This window comes from Drosophila suzukii, chromosome 2L (assembly GCF_043229965.1).
Source record: "Drosophila suzukii chromosome 2L, CBGP_Dsuzu_IsoJpt1.0, whole genome shotgun sequence".
Classification (NCBI taxonomy): domain Eukaryota; kingdom Metazoa; phylum Arthropoda; class Insecta; order Diptera; family Drosophilidae; genus Drosophila; species Drosophila suzukii.
The window spans coordinates 9,272,754-9,293,368 of NC_092080.1; the positions used below are offsets into that span (position 1 = coordinate 9,272,754).

Genomic DNA, 20,615 nt, shown 5'->3' on the forward strand with positions numbered 1-20,615 from the left:
TTATGTTTTACTGTGACTTTAACTTACTTAAATAAAATATAAAAAAAAGGTTTACTCTACTCCATAAGGGGTGTATGAATTAGTAAACTGGAAAGCACATAAAACTCAATATAAAAAAGGAAAATAATTGTATAAATATTTTGAAAATTCAAATCAGATATAAAGAATATTTTTGATCTTAGATTTAAATTAAAATGTATAATAAAATGTTTAAAAAGTTACATTTAGACAAGTGTTTTAAGAAAACAAGTCGGTATAATATAACAAAGTGTGTGCTATGCTGTTGATGTTTTTCATGACCTATGTCACCTTCATATATATTTATTCTTTTAAAATGCAAATCGGGAATTTCGGTGCCTACTAATCTACCTAAAATTATAAATATGTATGTACATTTTACAATCTTAAGTCCGCTCGTACACATCCCTTATACTTTGAACTACACTCGCAGCTTCAAGGGAACTCCGCTGAAGGAGTCACACGGCAGCGAACAGTCGAAAAGTGGAATAAAATTTGAAGCGGCATAATGAGCACGTGTCGCCGAAGTGGGCCAAAAGGGGGTGGGGCGAGGGGCGAGGGGCGGCTGGGCGGTACGGAGGGGGGTGACAAGGACATGGGATTGTTGGCCCGGGAAAGCGTTCGTGCGAAATGGTAACAGCAGCTAGGAAAAGGCACGAGACATCCATTGGATTGCAGACACATGGCATCAAGGAAAACGCTGTTTAAGAATCCCTCTTCTTCCCTTACACACAAACACACACACACACACGCAGTTCCCAAGTTGAGTGCACTCACATAACGAAGCAATCGAAATGCATTTGAACCCGGGAAAAGCGGGGGAAAAGCGGTGGGAAAATGGGAACATGGAGATGGAAGCCACAGCTGCTGCAAAGGAAAAACCACGATGAGTGTGAGTGATTTCGGGTGTCGGTATTTGGGTAAGCAGTAAAACACTAAAAAAAAAGTGGAGAAAAGAAAAAAGAAAAGGCCCAGGCTCACAGACCCCAAAAAAGAGGTAACCCCCACCACAGACAACGATTTACACGACACTAAAGGCGGTTGGGAAACGGGGAAAAGCTGCCAAATAGAGATGAGCTTCTGGGTAATGCTAAGGTGTTACAATATCTGGATTAGGCAGTGTTTCTTCTCGATTAATTCTTTTCCATTTACAAAATTTGTTGTGGACTTGTAATAGTTTTGGCACTGAAAAGACATAGGTCTGAATGATGGAAAGTCCTCATAAGATACATTTTTACAAATACTGTAACTTTTTCCATTTGTTTTATTGTTTCAATCTAAATTTTGTATACTACTAAAACTATTAAGTTAGTACAAAATATTTGTTTGATACCTTTTTAGAGAAGTGAATTTATTTTATTTAAATAACATCGATGAAAAACCGAAAAGTTAGGATTTAATATCGGTTCTATTAAAAGTTTACCAGAGACAGTACTAAAATTAAAGTATAGATCAAAGTATTCGAAAAGAAAAAATATTATATTATTATTTTCTTTACTAGTTTATATTTCTCTGCAGCAGATAAACATTTATATCGTCTTTAAGCTCAGGTGATTAGTAAAATAATAAAAAAAAAATTTGTATATATTTTTTTTTTTAGATACTCTAATTTATTTAAGAAAATGAGTAAAACGAGTGAGCTCACATCTCTGGCAAACTGAACTGAGGAACCGAAGGTGTGTCATCAGGGGCGGGGGTAAAGCAACAACTACAACAACAACACCTACCATAACAACTACAAAAACAACCCCGGCAAGAACAACCTCAGTGGGAAGCGCGTTGAGGCCGCGGCCAGGTAAAGGTACTTTATTCCTTTTACGGGGCCACTGTTCAAATTTGCATATGCTTTAAATATTTAATGTAATTCAAAAAGAGGAGACAACAGCGCCAACAAGAATCTGGCAATTGGACAAAGGCCGGCTCGGGCATAATCCAATTGGACTGGCAAACACACCGCGCTCCCCAAACAAAAAAATCAAGCCGAACAAACAAAAAAACACATGAAATGCTCGCGCATTTGGCAAAAAATCAATTTTCCATGTGATTGCCAAATGCAACATTTTTTTTGGGGGAAAAGTAACGCTGGGAAAGCTAAGAAAGTTTCCCATTTAATCCACACCTCAACGCATTTTTTGCTTTACTTTTTTTGTTCTGCTAATTATTGACATAACAAATGTGGTGGAGCTTCCACCATGCTTTTTTTCTACACAAACACACGCACACACACAATGAATATATTCCGATGACAGCACACGCGAAATTTGCCAAAAAACATGAAAAGAACACCCAAGAAATCAGGGGGAGCTGGAGAATTTTGGCACTTTTGGCTGCCCGGAAAATTGAGAATCGAATCACGTAAGCATAAAACTTAAATGCACTTAATTACATTTAATTTGCCGAGCCTGCTGCGTTGCCTTTTGTTTTATTTTACGACTGATTTCAGACCGCATCGAGTGGCTTGTGGGGAGAGTAACCTTTATAGAGCCGCCGACTTCTGACGTCGAGCACACGGCGCTGTCACTTTGGTTCGACGTCGAGTTGGCACTGAACATCTGATTGGATCCCGGGGTGGATCCCGAGGTGAAAAGTGCGAGGCAACGGCACTAGATTGGAGCCCCCATAAGCCACGCTTGCGGCAGAAGAGCACAGACATAGTGCCCCGAGTCCGAAATTCACCTTCGCGCGCTTTTTAAATATTTGATGGTATTTATTTTAAGCTAAAGTGATTTCGGGGTATTTTTAGTCATGATAATCAAACTTTACAGAAGTTTTTATGCTCGGGTATATTCATATTTAATATATTTTGGCCGCTCTATTAATAATAATATTATTAATTAAAAATTAATTTACTTTTAAGCTCTTAAACAACAAACTTCGAAATTATATTTTTAAACAAAATGTTTAATGTCTCTCTGTTTCTATATTTGTAATATATTCCTATTATTTGTATAATTTTAATGCAATAGTTTTGAAAATAAGCAGTGCTTTTTAACATTTTAATTCTAATATTTTCAAATTCTAAGTTGGCTTTATTAAATTTTATTTGTATATGTTTTTAAGACATGCACAAAGGAATTCATTTACTTGAAAGTTTTTTTTGTAATACCGTACTATAAAAATATTTTATTAAAAAAAATGTTCATCCAATCACGCTTTTGTCACTGTTTTTCATGTGAATGGCGTGACGTCACGACGCGCCCGTTAGTTTGACGTCAACCAACACACATACACATTGCCAATTCGTATGCACCAACACAAGTGGAGTTTGTATTCACGTTTTTCAATCAAACTTCATTCCAACTGCCTCTTTTGGTTCGACGCTTCTCTCCAAAAAAATCAAAGCTAGAGACAAAATTGCCCAATTTGGGCGCGAATTCAAATCTTCTAACTGACAAAATTTATACAATTTTAAACTAAAAAATTAATACTTAATAATTATTTAGGTGTACAAGTGCAAGTAAAGTACGGCACGCCGAAGTTTATATACATACACTGGCAGCCAAAATCATATCATGCAGTTAAAGTCATTTTACACGGACAGAAAAATCCGTAGACATGAGATAGATATGTATTATTTATTTATTTTTTTAATTTGTCATTAGTTAAACTAAGAAGTTAAAAAAATTAATGCGTTTTGGAAAATAAACTTGTGTCTATTTTTCTGTAATTCTAGCAATTTTGTTTATGTTATATTAAAAAAAAATTAAAAATGTAGTTCTAAAAGATTTGAAACAGATCACATTTGAATTTTTCAATTATTTCGGGAAATTCGAATGCAGTTAATTTTAAAACTGGGACACTAGAAGATTTATGTATAACCTACTCCCTCATTGTTTTTAATATAAATTTAAGGCTGCCAAAACAACATTTTGGGATATAGCAATAAACATTTCAACATACAATCCACACAAAATTACACTTCACCAAAAGGGAAATGACTCAACAAGTCACCAAACTTGTATTACAACCCCAAATGTTCATAAATGGAATACTTTAAATTATAATAAGGACAATAAATTTGGCATTTCAAAATAAATAATTTTGTTAAACAGATACACAGTATTGAACCATAAGTTTTCTACTTTTAATTTTATTTTAATTAAATAACTATTGATATGCGATGCAAAACTTGAATACATTTAAATATTTATAAAAATATATAATTTTTGTGATTTCTATCTGGCTTTAATTCAGCAAGAAGCATTTTGTTTAAGCATGAAGATAATCCTTAAATCAATAAAGCTTTCAGTATACTATTTAGTTACTCCAAGTGATAGAGCTGTTTAATTTTAAGCCAATAATTTTGGCCCCCTACGCTTTGTAGTGATCATCATTTAGAAAATATTTTCAAGCCCTGCCCGAAAAAATGACACAAATGTAAACTTACAATAATATAAATGAATTTAAGCAAGAAATCAAGAAATGTAAAATCTAACCACCAAACTAATGATTGTAAGTTTTCTTTATTTTTTATTAATATCAATCGGAACTATTAATATGTGTAAAAAGATTGTAAAAATAATATAATTACTTAACCAGAATTTATTTAGCAAAATAAAAACCGAAGCATCGAAAATCTGAATATAAAGATATTAACCACAGCATTAAAGCTATAACCTATCGAAACTATCGTTGATTTTTCGATAAATCTTAAATCTGTATAAAATAGGAAATAAAATTGTTTTTATACAAAAAACCTATCTGAATTCTATATGTTTAAGCGTCTCAAATACGAAAACTGATGTTCTTGCTACACTACATCAGTACTCAGTTGGCTGGCCAATCGAATATCGATTATTTGGCGGCGATAGGCGTGCAACGTTTGGCGGTCAAAACAAAAGCGCTCGAGTGTGCAAACTATTTACACTGGTTTCTGGTTGGTTTTATGTTTGGCGTGTGTGTGGCTCGAACAAACGAAAAGCGGTGCTTACTTTGCTGATTTGGTGATTATTATTGATTTGTGGATTATATGCGTCTAATTGCAGTGGCGCTTGCAGGTGCTGGAGATCTGAGTCTGATATCTGGGGGATTCACAGCGTGGGTGGGCGCGTAGTATGCTGGTAAAAATGCTGATGCTGCTGCTGCTGCCCGGGAATATTGCTATTGCCAACGCCGGAATCGACGGAATCGCCGGAGTCGGAGTCGGATGCGGAAGCGGTGACGAAGACGGAATCGGTATTGGAATCGGTTATGGAACTGGAGCCGGAGTCGAGATCTCTGGGCATTTTGGGGCCTACGTTTTTGCCTTCCTTGTGTGGCAAACGAAATGGCAACAAAAACAAGAACTACGAATCGGCTCTAAATATAACGTCTGTCGTTATACTCGTTACTCGTTTTTTATGTGGCCAATTCACAGAATGTACATTTTTTACACCTTTCACACACACCCACGCACTTTACGCTCACGCTCGCACATTTTAGACCGATTTTTCGCACACAGCGTTTTGTTTTTGTCACCGTAGATGATTTTCTTTTCTTTTATATACCCGACTATATAAAGGTGCATATATATAAATATATAGATATATATTAATATATATATATATATATATGTATATAGGTTAGTTGGGGCTTTTACTCGGCCCTCTTTGATTTTCGCTCAACAGATTTGTGATTGGGAATTTTTTCAGCTGCACGACGTTACCAAATGGGTGACTCCCATTCGGAGCCACATGGGCACAGTTTTTGCATTGGGCATTTTTTTCACAGCTACACAGCTACTCCTTCTGAAGGGGCGTGTCGGAGTTTTCGGGGGTTACGGGCCAATTCTTATGGCCTTTTCGCCTAGTCTCTGCCTCGTTTTTCAATAAAACTTCATGGCCCTATTACATATGTACTCCGCACACTCTCACACACACACAAACAGGCCCGAGCCCAATTCAATTCGATCCGATTTCGATTCGATCCGAGGACAATACTATAGCGAGGATAATACTATATGCTCCCAGACGTTTGCATTATCTCCCATTCGATTTCGATTTTCCCCCTAGTTTTCCTCTGCTTGGGTTGGCTGCCTTCTGCTTTTTTTCAGCAACTACTTTCTAGATTTTCTCTGCATGCCTTTTCTGCGACGAGCGCCACCGATGTGCCACCGAACGAGAGCCTGAACTGAAACTGATTCGGGATAGCACATATTTTGTTGAATGAGTAGGTGAATGAGTGCTGCCCCACTCGTTTGGGTAACGCTTATGGGTCCTGCGCATGCCCCAAAACCAGCGAGTGCCCTTTGGGGCTCCATTGTGAACGGTTCAGGGACTGCCATCTGCAATTTCGTCCTGCCAGATGGCGCCACCATTCGATAGACCCAAAACAGTTTTTCAAAAATACCAAAAATTACAATATGAATGTTTCACAACTTAAAGTACATAGTTTGTTATGATTAAAGTTACTACAGATACAAATCTAAAATATATTTTTACCTTCTCCTCAAATGATAATTTTTGATAAAACGATAAAAATATAATTTTAATAATGTTCGAATTTTTCGATATGGCTAAGCAATCTTTTCAGCCTCTCCCTTCATTTCGAAGCACAAAGCTGTTGGTCGACGATTTTTATTTTCGTCGAATGCTTCAAAGGTGAACACGACTTTATAGCGTCCTCGTAAATTGGGGTTACGTATGTTTGACAGACTCAAATTCATCATAAAAGGCTTAAAAAGCCAAACGGTCTGAAAGAAGAACCATTGTAGAACTTCTAAGCAGGACAAGGACAATAGCTATACTCACGCCTTTCGTTGTTATGCACTTTTCTTGAAGCTCCTCGCGGTTCACGATGTTTCCAAACCAATACTTAAACCATAAAAGATTTTCATTGAAAACAATGGAGCAAAAGTCCGGCGTATAATAGTTGATAACTGTCGGTTCCCAAGTGCCTCGGTCGTAGTGCATTATATGGAACCTGGCCTGAAAAGTCAAAACTTTTGAGTGCTCAGTGGCTCTTGTTTCAGACGTAGTTGGATTACAGTAAGGCGATCAGTGCGCGGAAAATCCCATTTTGTGGTGATATTTCCCGACACGTGAATGCCGTCCTCATCCTGATCGAAAACCATATTATCCATGTTGAAGGCGTCGTAGACTCCAATGGACCCTGGTGGACCATCCGTGCAGGACGAATAGATGTCCGGGTCCTCAAACAGAAGTCGGTACTCGGCTGCCTGAATAATGGCTCCACTTATACCAAGAATCAATAATATTGTAAGCATTTTTGTCTGCCAACCGATCGTTGAATCGACCTTATATAGGAAATTGGAGTGGGCGGCAATGTCATAGATAATTGCGGGTTAACGTAAGCGTTACACCAAATAAGATCTTCATCTAATACTATAACGCGACAAAAATACATATAATTAAAATTAAAATGACTTATTATATAAATTAAAACAAACGTAAAATTTCATTTTGAATTGAAATGTTTGGATTCGTAGTTAATTTTTTTGGAAGAAGTACTAGGCCTAAACAAAAACTTAGACAATATATATAATTAAAATTAAAATGACTTATTATATAAATTAAAACAAAAAAATTAAATTTCATTTTGTATTGAAATTTTTTGACTCGTAGTTAATTTTTTAGAAGAAGTATTAGGCCTAAACAAAAACTTAGACACAAGATTGGGTTACGAAAAACATCCATTTTCATAGTTTAAGAATAATACGTTCGGTATTTTTCGTTTATCCAAAGTTCTAGCTTCCACTGATACGGGGTCAAATCATGAAAAATGTTTTAAAATTGGGAACGCCGTTCCTTATAACTGTTTTGTTAACCAAATTTCCGATGGTCCATAATCAAATGGTTTGAATGGTGGTAAAATTTTCTTACAGCTTACAGATGTCTTATGGATAGATGGACAAGATTGAATTTCAGAGAAAAAGCTTTATAATATACCAAACCAGAATTATAGAAGACTAAAAGATCGACGCGGCTAGAGATCCTGATCAAAAATATATTTACTCTTTAAGGTCGGAAACCCTTCATACTACCTGCTACATACTTTCCGAAGAATCTAATATACCCTTTTACTCTACGAGTAACGGGTGTAAAAATCATCCAGCATCTGGTCTATGTAGCTACGGCACTACGACCAAAAGCATCCTCTTGTCATACAAAATGAAGAAACGCGCCTTGGTTAGGGACCCATCTTGTTGGTGGTTTTAAATATTATTATTGTTATTATTAATAAAAAATAGGATTTTAAAATACTTAATATGTACAGTAGTGTAGTGAAATCATTTGAAGTTTTTGTTGTTATTTTATCTTTTCAGCATCTCCTCTAATTTCGAAACACAAGGATGGTGTTCGGCGTTTGTTATTTTCGTCGAACGCTTCAAAGGTGTACACCACTTTATAGCGTCCACGAATATTGGGAATGAGTATGTTTTGAATGCGCATACTCATAAGGAACGGTTTAAATACCCAAACGGTCTGAAAAAAGAATCGTTATAGAGCTTCAAAGTTGCACGACCATGACAATAACTATACTCACGCCTTTCGTAGTTATGCACTGTTCTTGAAGCTCCTCACGGTTAACGATGTTTCCAAACCAATATTTAAACCAGAACAGATTCTCATCGAACATCACAGCACAAAAGTCCGGTGAATGATGGTTGATAATTGTCGGTTCCCAAGTGCCTCGGTCGTAGTGCATTATATGGAACCTGGCCTAAAAGGGCAAAACGTTTAAGTGTTCAGTCGCTTTTAATTCAGGAGTAGTAGAATACTGAAAGGCGATCCGAGCGTGGAAAATCCCATTTGGTTGTGATATTCCCCGAAATGTGAATGCCTTCCTCGTCCTGATCGAATACCATGTCATCCATGTTAAAGGCGTCGTAAACTCCTATGGACCCATGTGGACCATCTGTACATGACGAGTAGATGTTAGGGTCCTCAAACACCAGTCGGTACTCTGCTGCCTGAACACTAGCTCCACTTATACTTAGAATCAATAATATTGCAAGCATTTTTGTCGAGCAACCGATCGTTGATTCGGCCTTATATAGCGAGTTGCTGTGGGCGGAAAAACCATAGATAATTGCGGGTTAGCGTTGGCGTTACACCTTCTATATTCCTGGATACAATCGCATATCCTCTCAGCACGAACGGTGATCATCGTTCTTTTAATATTGTTTGTAGATAAATAATCAAAAACAAAATAAAACACATTATCTTAATTGGAAAGTTTTACCTTGTCAGGCTTTTTCTATAAATGAGGAACATATTTATTTATTGTACACTGTTGGCAAAAGTTTAAAACTTAAGGTACAGGGGGGAATCGGTCATAGTTGCTAAGACTTTCGGAGGAACATATTATTATCTGTATTCAGATAGGAACTCATATGTAAACCACTTTATTTTAAATGTTCATAACATTTGTTTGAAAATATTGGTAGATAGGACAATTGCTTACCGTCCACTTTTGTAATTGCATGCACATAGTTCCGTACGCCAGCCCCTAAATGTCACAGTCATTAGGCCATATTCCGGCGCCGCGAAATCCCGCCCAGACCTTAGCGGTTACCATCTTAGTGAGAAGCGAAAGTAACCGAACCGATTGGGTGTGACCAGCAGGTGGCCATGCCTCGTCTAACTAACCATATGCATGTTGTCCTTTGTTGGGGGAGGACTGCCCTGCTCCTCCTGTGTCCCCGATCCTTTCGGTATGTAAAGTGAGTGGGTCTTTATCCTGAGGCACGCGGCGCCGCACCCAGTTTCTTGGATTCGAGTCGAGTTTGTTGTCATTTTCGCATTCATATTCGCTATGGACAAATCAGGAGCGGATTTTTATGAAAAGCGGGTCAGACATTAACCACAATTTTATTCAACCCATTTTTGAAAATAGTATACAAAAAGCAAACAAATACAAATGTTTGGAATCATATTTGAGAGCTTTTTCTTCTTGAAAAATATTATTTTTCTCAAATTTCATGGTTTATTAGTGGTAATTAGTTTTTACTTAAATATTTTTGAAGAATTTTCAAAATTTCAACTTGTTAGGAAACTTGTTTTTTATAAAGAACAACTTTTGCAAATTGCTTAAAAAATATTATTTGCGTTTTATGTAAGAAATAAGTTTATCCTTCTGCAGATGAAATCCTTCCCTGGTTTTAGTAAAATATCTATCATTGCCTTTTCACGCTCCAGGCTTCATTTATCCAAGGGGATGGCTCTTTTGTTTGTTATTTTACAAGTTAGCCATTTTGCCGCCACACGGCTACACCTCCCCGTATTATTTTTATTTTAGAGGGAGTGTGTAGCCGCGCCTCCCTTACCAAGTTATTCAGTGGGCCAGGCCAGTTCGGACCAGTTCCTGGGGCAGCAGTCGGAACTGAATTGGCAAGACGGCCGGACGTGTTTCGGGAGCAACTCCACACACGGTTCCAGCACCTGGTAGAGCTCATAAATCAGCCGGAAAATGGATGATAATACAGAATTCTTGAACGAAATGTGGCTGGAAAGTGTGGTCATAGGGAGCTTTCGAGTGTGGCACATTATAGCCGCCGTTCTAGGCGTTTTCTTGTTAATTAGTGAGTAGATAGGGACATTGTATGGGACCCAATCTAATTGAACTCATCGTGCAGTGATTATGGTTTGCTGCTGTATACGCTTCCGGATCCCACGCACCAAACAGGAAATCGAGGCGGACTACCAGCGCAAACAGATCACAAAGAAGTTTCGCGAGAAGCTGCAGCAGATCAAGAACTCCGAAATGGACGACATGGACCTGCAGAAGGGTGAGCAAATTGATCCAACATCTCATTACCACCGTACCCACATATATGCATACACACCGTCGCCGCGTAGAGGTCCTGTGTACCAACTGTCCCAGTTTCGTTGTCACCCTAATGCGAGCCAAGCCCTTTTCCTGTCTGGTGCTCCTCCTTCCCATCCAGCCCATCCATTCTCCCACCGCACGAACTCACGCATTTGTATATACCAAATGATAAACGACTCCTCCAGCTGGCTCCTCTTGTTGCACGCTAGTTAATGCCACACTGTGGAAAAGGTGTTTTCTAAAGTCAGGAATGAAGTTCGCGAATTAAAATATATTACTTTTAGGACCTTTATCTCGACTGCATGTTATGGAAATTTGTAGTATATAACCTAATCTTAGTTTAACAAGCGGAGGAGAAAGCGAACCTTAGGGAGGTAATATAATCGGAAAGCTGGAATATATTTTTAAATGCTTAATTTTTTGAAATTTTTTAATCCCTGATTCAAAACCAAAGTGATTTCTAGAGGAAAACGTTTATCTATTTCAATATTTACTACGTTCGTTCAATTACGCATTTCTATGTACCAGAATGTTCTTCAATCAATATTTATAAACGGGCTTGAGTTGTATCTTTTAAAAATATGTTATAGAAATAGGTAGTGGTTTACTAAAAAATCCACTATGAAATTTTATATGATAATCAGAATTTGTAGTAAGTCTACATTTACTAGTTAACTTTTAGGTGCTCCCTTTAAAATTATATCAAAGCCTTCTTGAACTTGGAATGATTTCCCCCAGTGTTTAGCCTATTACTCACTCTCTCTATCCATCTCGCCCTGCCGCTTCTCTATCATAGCACTTGCTTATATCAAATTGGAACAGTACGATGATCCCTAGACTAAAGGCTCTGTAAATTCACCCGCACTCTGTACAAGCTATCGGAAGTACTTAAGCAGCAAACCCTCTATCGCAAAAAACACTACCACTGTAAGTAGCACAAGCCACAAAGTATCAGTTAAATGGTGCCCTTAGTTTTAACTTAGTTTATCTCAATTAACTACTACTTTCAGTTTGTGCCCGCATCCAGAGCGACTATCTGAATTTCCAGGCCAGCGTGGAGAGCATGAATGAGAAGCAGAATGTTAAATTTAAGATCTAAGTGCCTGTTATAGTATTGTGCATCCTTAAGCGAAATGTTAGAAACCTAATGCCTTATAGTATGCAATTATAAGTTAATAAACTAGAAAAAGCAACATATTCATCTAATGAAAAGCTAGAGAGTAAAAGATGTGCTTGTATATTTTATATTGCAATTTGATTTTCTCGTTTTTATTAATTCCGATTGATGTATCAAAGGTTTGTTAATATTTGCAGTACGTTTTTAAATGCGTTTTCTACACATATAGGCTAATTGCGGGGATGAATCCTCCATTGCGACTATATAACAAGTTGGTGGCATCCCTTAGTCGTGTTGCTCGTTTTGACATGGTAGTTTTAGTTCTCATGTTGCACTTAAGTTTAGGGTTTATTGGTTTAAAATGCGGTTCTGCTGTGACGCTGACTCGGCTAATGACTGTAACAAATTGGCGGAGACACGGACTTTGACGATGACTCGACACAAAACACACACAATTAATTTATTAACGCGTAACTATTAATTCTTTGTTCATTATTTTGCTGAGCTTACATTTAGCCTTAAGGTTCTGTTTTGGAATACTTTGTTTTGTTATCTTGTTTAGTTGATGCTGAATTTTCCATTGCTTGGCCAAAATTATGTTCGGATTTCGCATTTAAATACAAAATTTATTTTTTTATATTTATATAAAAACAACTAAATATACTGCACACATCATTCCATGCGTTTGAAAGTTCTCCCCCTGCAAGCAAAAAAAGAGTAAGTATTGAAGCCAGTTTTATGGAAAATGCAATACTCACGTTATAGTTTTCTTCTCCGTGTTTTTCGGCTCGGGCCTTGCACGATTTAGCACCTTGAGGAAATCCGAGGTTTTTGCACGCATGCGCGAATGAATGTAGGCCTTTGAACACTGTTTTTAAATAGTATGTTAAATGATATGATAAACATAGAACTTCAGAAAACTCTCACCTTAATGTGGTAGTGCAAATAATCTCGGAACATGTGAATAAGGTTAATGGTATTGTCCCTTGTTTCTTTGTTGGTATGTCGAGGGAAGAGTACTGCAAAAAATAAAAAAACATAAAGTATTAATAAAATGCTATGAACAAATTCGGTATTTCGAGAGCTATGAGGCTTTTGTACACGAACACAAGTCGTCTGGTGTAATATAAATTATTACTCAGGATGCCGTTCGTCTTTCTAGTTTCTTTTGGAGCATTTGAGACACAAATTTTAAAAAGTCCAAAATATGCCACTTTCACCCCTAACCGCCGTATGCAATATCAAACTATTGTACACAAACACAAGTCATCTGCTATAATATGGTGATTATTCAGGATGCCGTTCGTATATCGAGTTAATATTGGAGCATTTGAGACACAGATCAAATGTTTAGTTTAAAATATGCCACTTTCACTCCCTGAAGTATTATTTTGGTATATTGTCCCCAAAACAAATCATCAAAGACAACAGAAGATTGCCAAGGATAATTTAATCGGAAAAATTAGTCTCGGAGCGTTGTAGACACGAAAAAGATTTTATTTCCCTTAACATGTAAACTTTGTCTCCTAGGGAATGAGTCTAATACGTCTTGGTAATAATTGCAAGGTTTTACTGTACACAAACACAAGTCATCTGCTATAATATGAAGATTATTCAGGATGCCGTTTGTCTACCTAGTTTATATTGGAGCATTTGAGACACAAATGAAAAGTACATTTTTAAATATGCCACTTTGACTCCCTGGGATATATTTCTGCTTAGTTGTGCCCGAAACAAATCATCAGAGACATTTTTAGATTGCCAAGGATAATTTAATCGGAAAAATTAGTCTCGGAGCGTTGTAGACACGAAAAAGATTTTATTTCCCTTAACATGTAAACTTTGTCTCCTAGGAAAAGAGTCTAATACGTCTTGGTAATAATTTCAAGGTTTTGCTGTACACAAACACAAGTCATCTGCTATAATATGATCATTATTCAGGATGCCGTTCGTATATCGAGTTGATATTGGAGCACTTGAGACACAGATCAAATGTTTAGTTTGAAATATGCCACTTTCACTCCCTGAAATATATTCTTGCAAAATTGTGCCCGAAACAAATCATCAAAGATAATATAAGATTGCCAAGGATGATTTAATCGGAACAACTATTCTCGGAGCATTGTAGACACGAAAATGATTATATTGTCCTTAACATGTAAACTTTGTCTCCTTGGGAAAGAATCTAAAACTCCTAGGTAAAAATTTTTTTTTTAATTTTAAAATATAAAAAAAAAAAAAAGATATTATTGCCCCTAACATGTAAACTTTGTCTCCTTGGGAAGTGCCTTAAAGTGGTTGGACATAATTTAAGCGTTTTACTGTACACAAACACAAGTCATCTGCTATAATATGATGATTATTCAGGATGCCGTTTGTCTATCGAGTTAATTTTGGAGCATTTGAGACACAAATCAAAAGTAAAATTTAAAAAATGCCACTTTGACTCCAAAGGAAATACTACTGCATAAATGTTTACGAATGTATTTATCTTAAGACATATAATAGAATGTCAAAGATGATTTTAACGATACAGTTGTTATAGGAGCATTGTAGACACGAAAAAGTCAAAACCCCTTTAACATGTAAACTTTGGCTCCAGATTAACTGTAGTAATATTTCCTAGCTGTGAAAAACTTGCATAAAATGTACCATTTCCTGTTCAATATATATCTTTGACGTACATAACTTAAACAAAATATCGATCAAACCTACCGAATGTGACATAGCCGATATTGTCGCCCACCCTGGCGTCAGTATTGGCCAATTCCAGTGGCGGTTCGCGGTGCGAGAAGAGCACTTGCGGCGCTGTGTGCGAAGCACGTCGTCCTTCCCTCAATTCCTGCATGAACACTTTGCCGATAATGACGTCGTCCTCGTCCCGGAAAATGGTGCTGAAGACGACGGTGACACGATCGGGCTTGGCCTCCACATACCTGCGAAACGGACAGAAATTGTAAGATTACTCTTCATCACTGCACTCATTTTTCTGGCTTACAAAGTCTCATCGTTGCGGTAGTTAATTACGGCACGCTTTTGGCCCTCTTCACCCTGCTCCTGGTAGTCAAAATACTTTTCGAAAACGGAGGCGAAGCAGTTGCGCTTCAGCAGTCCAATTCTCTTTGCGATTTGCTCGCAGTCCTCGGGAATCTCCTCCAGATTAATAAGTACAGAAACATTGTAGCCTGCAATATGCAGAGAGTAATTAACTTTAAAAGCCCAAGTTTAGCCGTGGTTGCATGAACACACCTTCTTCCGTGTCTGTAAGCAGACTGCCATATTCACGCTTCAGTAACTCGTCGGCTCCATGCTCTTGCAGCTGTTTGTAGAACTTCAGCGATATGCTGATCTGTTTTCCGATACCAGAAAAGTAAGAAATCAGTAAGGGTATTGTTTGCAATGAACATTTTAGTGAAAACATACCCGAACTTTTGTTTTATCGCCATTCACATTGGAAATGTGATAAAGCACGCCGTCAAAGTCTGCTATTCGTATATCTATCGATTCTGGCTTCAATCTAGAAAAAGAATTGAAAAGTAAACGTATGAGATCGATTGCTTATTAGTCATGCTTCCACAGTCCACCGCATCTTATCTGAAAAACCCGATTACAGTTGAATATCTTTTAACTAGAAGCAACAAACAAAGATTCAGACAAATTTATTAGTTCTATGAATATATGGACATATGTGTTTGCGAACCCATTTTTCCGTCTTATTTCTATTCAATTAAGCGGATTTCAGTTCGCCTATTATTTATAATTATACTTTCGGGAGAAACTCACACACAAATTAGAACAAATTCTAAATTATGCCATAATATAGCTCCCAATAAACCAGTTGAATGCATTTTTACTATAATGGAATATTTGAGAAAATATGATAATATCCAAGATGATTATAGATACAAAAAGTAAGAGAAACTTCAGCGTGTAAACTTGTTCTAAACTTTTTGAATATTGTAGACAAACACAAGTCATCTGTTTTAATATAAGCAATTAAACAGGATGCCGTTCGACTATCTAGTTAATATTGGAGCATTTGAGACACAGATCAAAAGAATATTTTAAAATGTGCCACTTTGACTCCAAATCCGAATTAGTATCAACATGTAAACGAGTGTATTTTTCTTTGAAAATATGATAATATCCAAGATGATTTAAACGTTACACTTAATATCGGAGCATTGTAGACACGGAAAATAAAAGGAACTTTAGCATGTAAACTTTTTCTCCATTTAACCTTTTAATACTTTTGTGCCGATTGTACACGAACACAAGTCATCTGTTTTAATATAAGTAATTAAACAGGATGCCGTTCGTCTATCTAGTTAATATTGGAGCATTTGAGACACAGATCAAAAATTGTTTAAAATGTGCCACTTTGACTCCAATGCTGAGGTTATAATTTAATATCAACATGTTAACGAATGTATTTATCTGTGAAAATATGATAATATCCAAGATGATTTAAGCGTTACACTTAATATCGGAGCATTGTAGACACGGAAAATAAAAGGATCTTTAGCGTGTAAACTTTTTCTCCATCTAACCTTCTATTAATTTGAGTTTGTACACGAACACAAGTCATCTGTTTTAATATGAGAAATTAAACAGGATGCCGTTCGTCTAACTAATTACTATTGGAGGATTGGAGACACAGATCAAAGGTATTCATATTTGCAAATATGCCACTTTTACTCCACAAGAAGCTCAGAGGGTAGTTGTGCAGGAGAAAAACCATCTTTGGCAATATAATAGATTGACCATGATGATTCACACATACAGTTAATTTTGGAGCATTGTAGACACGAAAAAGAATTTATATCATCTTTAACATGTAAACTTTGTCTCCCGAAAAAGTATTTTTTGATCTAATTTTGGTAGTGTTTTTGTAGACAAACACAAGTCATCTGCTATAATATGGTGATTATTCAGGATGCCGTTCGACTTTTGAGTTGATATTGGAGCATTTGAGACACAGATAAAATATTAATTTTCATAAATGCCACTTTGACTCCAACTGACTGCCCGAAAGTATTTATCCTTAAAAATATAAAACATTTCCCATCGTAGATACTGAAAATAAGGGATCTTAATCTTTATAAACCATCAGAACAAATGTACACGAACACAAGTCATCTGTTATAATATGGTTGATTATTCAGGATGCCGTTCGTCTTAATAGTTTTTTATTGGAGCATTTGAGACACAAATAGCTGGAAGCTCGAAAGATATGCCACTTTGACTCCAAAGTATGAAAGCCCTAAAACGGTTGTTGGAAATTTGTACACGAACACAAGTCATCTGATATAATATGTTTGATTATTCAGGATGCCGTTCGTCTTGATAGTTTTTTATTGGAGAATTTGAGACACAAATAGCAAAAAGGTTGCAAAATATGCCACTTTGACTCCAAAACATGAAAGCCTTTTAACGTTTGAAGGAAATTTGTACACGAACACAAGTCATCTGTTATAATATGTTTGATTATTCAGGATGCCGTTCGTCTTAAGCAATTGGTATTGGAGCATTTGAGACACAAATGGAAAGATCTCCGAAGTATGCCACTTTTGCTCCCTGAAACACACATTAAACTCATTCTTTTAAAACAGGTTATGTTATTTTACTACATTTTTATAAGATCTTTGTTAACATAACCACACATCAAGTGTTTGTTCTTCATAACATTTACAATATTCATTGCTAATAAACCTACATAAATATTATTATGAGTAATGAAAGTTCACCGGTATAAATAAGCTTTTATATCAAGCGTTTTGCAAAGGTATGATCAACTATCGAAGCTCGATTTCCTTGACACAGTGGCTGTTAATCATCATCGACTGTTTTTGGGATTACGTAGTGAAGTAAACTATTATCACTAGCTTAGGAGTAGATAACATAAGTGAGGTTTTGGAGTAATCCCACGCTTGCATGTTTCATGAGTCAGTTCTATACATATGATGCACCAGAGATACGATAAACGGGCTGTAATGAATTAACAAATGCGCTGTCAACGGAAAGGGGGGTGCACTGTACTTGGGTACGAGTGTGGGAGGGAGAGAGCTGCAGCGATGAGTGTTCCAAGGCTGGAACTACACCCAAATTTATTATTCCCCAAGGAGGGAACTGGTGCGAGCGAGAGGGGGCGACACTACGAAACTGATAACAAAGCCGACTGGTGATAACGGTGGGGAATGCAGAAGATAAACCAAAATGGTGGAAATTGGGAACGGGACTGGAAAGTGGAAACTTACCCCGCCTGGGCATTACGGTATTTGACCAGCAGCGTCTCCTCGATAATCCGATTATTGATTTCCAGCAGGATCATGGCGGTTTAAATTTACTGTTATTTTTGTGCCAAGTGCGATGACAAATTTTATGACGTTGACTGCCGCTGCTGCTGCTGGTGCTTCTTCTTCTGCCGCTCCCTGCGCTCTTTCTGCGCCAACTGTTTCTTCGACTGCCGCCGCTGAGTGCGAGTGAGACGGGGCGCAGCTCCAACTCACCAATACTGGCGCATGACGGGCGTTTTAATGAATCAACAACAAAAAATGGGCGCTGATGTCGGCTTTTTTGGTCCGTCACACAAACGCACGCACACACACAGGGGCGAATTCCAATGCTCACGCATACAGCCGCATCCGAAGTGGCGTTAAAATCAGTTTTCTCCTCTTTTCCCACCTTCAATTTTCAATCACCTGGGCTTTGTTGCACTACGGATGCAGTGGAAAATCGGTCTCAGACCGTAATACTTATTAAATTATAACAAAACGTGGGTGGAAAACGGGAGCACGCTGCCGTATTTTCTTCGCTCACAGCGTTGCCAGGTCGTACAATAGAGATGGTGCAAAATCAGTGATGGCACCATCGTTGTCAATGCGACTATCGATGTTATCGGATCGAAGAAAAGTAAGAACAATTATACCTTTAAAAAAAAGGTCTATTAACAAATTTAAAGTAAAAGCTCAAATATTGGTTTATCTTACATTATATTAATGTTATTAATTTCAGTCTTTCCACATAATTAGTTATTGGAAACATTACCAATTTATAGAGTAAACTTGGCAACTCTGTTCTAAGAGCTGGAACTAAAATAAATCGACTATCGATACTTCCCGCCGGGCTGCCGGACTGTCGAAAATAATTAATAACAAATAATAGCGAAAATCAATGGACGACGGCGAGTTGATTAAATTAATTGAGAGTCACCCAATCCTGTACGACAAGGACAGCGCCAGGAGCGTTAAGAATGCGGCCCAGAAGGATGCGGCCTGGAAGGCCATCTCCCAGAAGTTGGGCGCCTCCGAGAGAGCGTGCATTACGCGCTGGAAGAGCATTCGCGATCGTTTCGGAAAGGAGTTCCGCCGCTTCCAAGAGCGTCCCGATGAACCCACCTACTGGGACATGTTCCCGCGCCTGCTCTTCCTCAAGGATCACTACAAGCAAGGACTGGCCCGGAACGAGAGTCTGGACGGGATGCGCTTTGAGCCAAGGGAACGAAAGAAGCGGCCAAAAGTTGACATTGAGCAGGAGAAGCGGAGGAGGGACGAGGATGAGGAGGACTGCCAGGATGACCTGCTGAACGAACAGTTGATTGAGCTGGTCAAGATGCATCCAGTGTTGTATGACCGCCACAAAATCAGGGTCTCCAAGAACCTGGCAGCCAAAAACGAAGCCTGGCGGGAGATTTCCGAGAACTTGAATGTGTCGGGTGAGTTTGGGTTCCCCATCCTATTCTTCAGTTTTTAATATACTTGATTTAACCAGAGGAACTTTGCTACAACCGCTGGAAGAAGCTGCGCGATCGCTTCGCCCGGGAATACCGTAGTCAGCAGATCAACCAGGCCACTCCCATCACGTGGAGGTACTTCAATGAGCTCCTTTTCCTGGGCCGCCACTTTCGCAAGGGAGTGCCTCTGATTTTGGAGAACATCAAGCGACGTGGACGACCGCCAAAGTCCAGCATTCCCTCGGGGAATCCCACCAAGCAGCAGGAGGGTATGGTGATCTCCAGTGGCGAGCAGATCTGGGGCGCCGACTATCCCTACAGCACGGATAACGACGAGCTGGAGGATGATCTGGAGCTGGCCTACGACGAGGAGATAGAGATCCTATCCGAGACGGAGCAGGCAACGCCCTATGACTTTATTCTCAGCGAAGCCACGCCTTCCCAGGACCTGGAGCCACCACAGCAGCTTCATGTGACCACTACTACGCCGGCCATGACCGAGGAAATTATCCACACTATCGACAGAGCTAACACCGTAGTAGAGGAGACGTCCTCTCTGGCAGAAGACTCTCCAGCGCCCGCCACCACCTCCGAAAAACTACTGACTACAGTGATAGCCAACATGGAGACCGTCCTCCAGCAATCCCGCGAGCTGCAGGTCCAAATCCATCACGAGCAGGAGCAGGAGCAGGAACAGCGAAGCGCCACGCCGGCAAACGGCTTGCTGGCCAAAGCTCACATGCTGTTGGACGGCCTTAGTCCTTTGGAACGGGCAAATGCCGAGCGCAAGATCGTTCAGTTTCTGTGCCAGTGCCAAATCAAAGCGTTGGACGGGGAGGAAATCGAGGATGTTGCCCCTTGTCAGGTGATTAACTGACAAAGTGTTGCCTAGGGTTCCTATCTAGTTAGTTGTAAATATATACACGTTGGTAAGCAGCAAATTCTATTAAAGTATTATAAGTACATTTTATTCATTAA

The 20,615-nt window shown here is 38.3% G+C and overlaps 5 protein-coding genes across 8 annotated transcripts; 2 read left to right on the forward strand and 3 right to left on the reverse strand.

Annotated features, from left to right (window-relative positions):
* Window positions 1-6,485: 6,485 nt before the first annotated feature.
* Window positions 6,486-7,320, reverse strand: LOC136116484 (uncharacterized). Its single transcript, XM_065862832.2, has 3 exons — window positions 6,983-7,320; window positions 6,747-6,923; window positions 6,486-6,688 (listed from the first exon to the last, which is right to left on the reverse strand). The coding sequence occupies exons 1-3, from the start codon at window positions 7,220-7,222 to the stop codon at window positions 6,512-6,514; spliced, it is 594 nt and encodes a 197-aa protein (XP_065718904.2). The 5' UTR covers window positions 7,223-7,320; the 3' UTR covers window positions 6,486-6,511.
* An 812-nt stretch (window positions 7,321-8,132) lies between these two features.
* On the reverse strand, window positions 8,133-9,366 carry LOC108013705 (uncharacterized). 2 transcript variants are annotated; one of them, XM_070994401.1, is made up of 3 exons: window positions 8,822-9,366; window positions 8,503-8,679; window positions 8,133-8,441 (listed from the first exon to the last, which is right to left on the reverse strand). In XM_070994401.1, the coding sequence occupies exons 1-3, from the start codon at window positions 8,975-8,977 to the stop codon at window positions 8,265-8,267; spliced, it is 510 nt and encodes a 169-aa protein (XP_070850502.1). In that variant the 5' UTR covers window positions 8,978-9,366; the 3' UTR covers window positions 8,133-8,264. The 2 variants fall into 2 exon arrangements, with proteins under 2 accessions (XP_070850502.1, XP_016935119.4); XM_017079630.4 differs by having other exon boundaries at window positions 8,138-8,441; window positions 8,738-9,358.
* An 894-nt stretch (window positions 9,367-10,260) lies between these two features.
* On the forward strand, window positions 10,261-12,033 carry LOC108013083 (transmembrane inner ear expressed protein). Of its 3 annotated transcripts, XR_001767606.4 has the most exons (4): window positions 10,261-10,540; window positions 10,595-10,747; window positions 11,585-11,715; window positions 11,799-12,033. XR_001767606.4 is itself a non-coding variant. In XM_070995465.1 (3 exons), the coding sequence occupies exons 1-3, from the start codon at window positions 10,429-10,431 to the stop codon at window positions 11,623-11,625; spliced, it is 306 nt and encodes a 101-aa protein (XP_070851566.1). In that variant the 5' UTR covers window positions 10,261-10,428; the 3' UTR covers window positions 11,626-12,033. The 3 variants fall into 3 exon arrangements, 2 of the variants coding, with proteins under 2 accessions (XP_070851566.1, XP_016934201.1); XM_070995465.1 differs by having other exon boundaries at window positions 11,585-12,033; XM_017078712.4 differs by lacking the exon at window positions 11,585-11,715.
* Window positions 12,022-18,746, reverse strand: Arpc2 (Actin-related protein 2/3 complex, subunit 2). Its single transcript, XM_017090157.4, has 8 exons — window positions 18,163-18,746; window positions 15,329-15,422; window positions 15,155-15,254; window positions 14,904-15,090; window positions 14,621-14,841; window positions 12,833-12,924; window positions 12,664-12,773; window positions 12,022-12,605 (listed from the first exon to the last, which is right to left on the reverse strand). Exons 1-8 carry the CDS (start codon window positions 18,234-18,236, stop codon window positions 12,578-12,580), a joined length of 906 nt encoding a protein of 301 aa, XP_016945646.1. The 5' UTR covers window positions 18,237-18,746; the 3' UTR covers window positions 12,022-12,577.
* A 283-nt stretch (window positions 18,747-19,029) lies between these two features.
* LOC108021305 (uncharacterized) lies at window positions 19,030-20,600 on the forward strand. The gene is made up of 2 exons (XM_017089957.4): window positions 19,030-19,619; window positions 19,676-20,600. Exons 1-2 carry the CDS (start codon window positions 19,079-19,081, stop codon window positions 20,512-20,514), a joined length of 1,380 nt encoding a protein of 459 aa, XP_016945446.3. The 5' UTR covers window positions 19,030-19,078; the 3' UTR covers window positions 20,515-20,600.
* Window positions 20,601-20,615: the final 15 nt, after the last annotated feature.

Bases quoted from the DNA above. Each gene is read 5' to 3' on its own strand.
- LOC136116484 (XM_065862832.2), bottom strand. From the start codon at position 7,222: ATGCTTACAATATTATTGATTCTTGGTATAAGTGGAGCCATTATTCAG. The intron at 6,924-6,982 runs GTAATCCAACTA...TTGACTTTTCAG, and splicing joins CGCGCACTGATCGCCTTACT to GCCAGGTTCCATATAATGCA. The intron at 6,689-6,746 runs GTGAGTATAGCT...TTCTTCTTTCAG, and splicing joins AGTGCATAACAACGAAAGGC to ACCGTTTGGCTTTTTAAGCC.
- LOC108013705 (XM_017079630.4), bottom strand. From the start codon at position 8,977: ATGCTTGCAATATTATTGATTCTAAGTATAAGTGGAGCTAGTGTTCAG. The intron at 8,680-8,737 runs GTATTCTACTAC...TTGCCCTTTTAG, and splicing joins CACGCTCGGATCGCCTTTCA to GCCAGGTTCCATATAATGCA. The intron at 8,442-8,502 runs GTGAGTATAGTT...TTCTTTTTTCAG, and splicing joins AGTGCATAACTACGAAAGGC to ACCGTTTGGGTATTTAAACC.
- LOC108013083 (XM_017078712.4), top strand. From the start codon at position 10,429: ATGGATGATAATACAGAATTCTTGAACGAAATGTGGCTGGAAAGTGTG. The intron at 10,541-10,594 runs GTGAGTAGATAG...CTCATCGTGCAG, and splicing joins AGGCGTTTTCTTGTTAATTA to TGATTATGGTTTGCTGCTGT. The intron at 10,748-11,798 runs GTGAGCAAATTG...TACTACTTTCAG, and splicing joins CGACATGGACCTGCAGAAGG to TTTGTGCCCGCATCCAGAGC.
- Arpc2 (XM_017090157.4), bottom strand. From the start codon at position 18,236: ATGATCCTGCTGGAAATCAATAATCGGATTATCGAGGAGACGCTGCTG. The intron at 15,423-18,162 runs GTAAGTTTCCAC...TTCTTTTTCTAG, and splicing joins TACCGTAATGCCCAGGCGGG to ATTGAAGCCAGAATCGATAG. The intron at 12,774-12,832 runs GTGAGAGTTTTC...ATTTAAAAACAG, and splicing joins ATTTGCACTACCACATTAAG to TGTTCAAAGGCCTACATTCA.
- LOC108021305 (XM_017089957.4), top strand. From the start codon at position 19,079: ATGGACGACGGCGAGTTGATTAAATTAATTGAGAGTCACCCAATCCTG. The intron at 19,620-19,675 runs GTGAGTTTGGGT...TGATTTAACCAG, and splicing joins CGAGAACTTGAATGTGTCGG to AGGAACTTTGCTACAACCGC.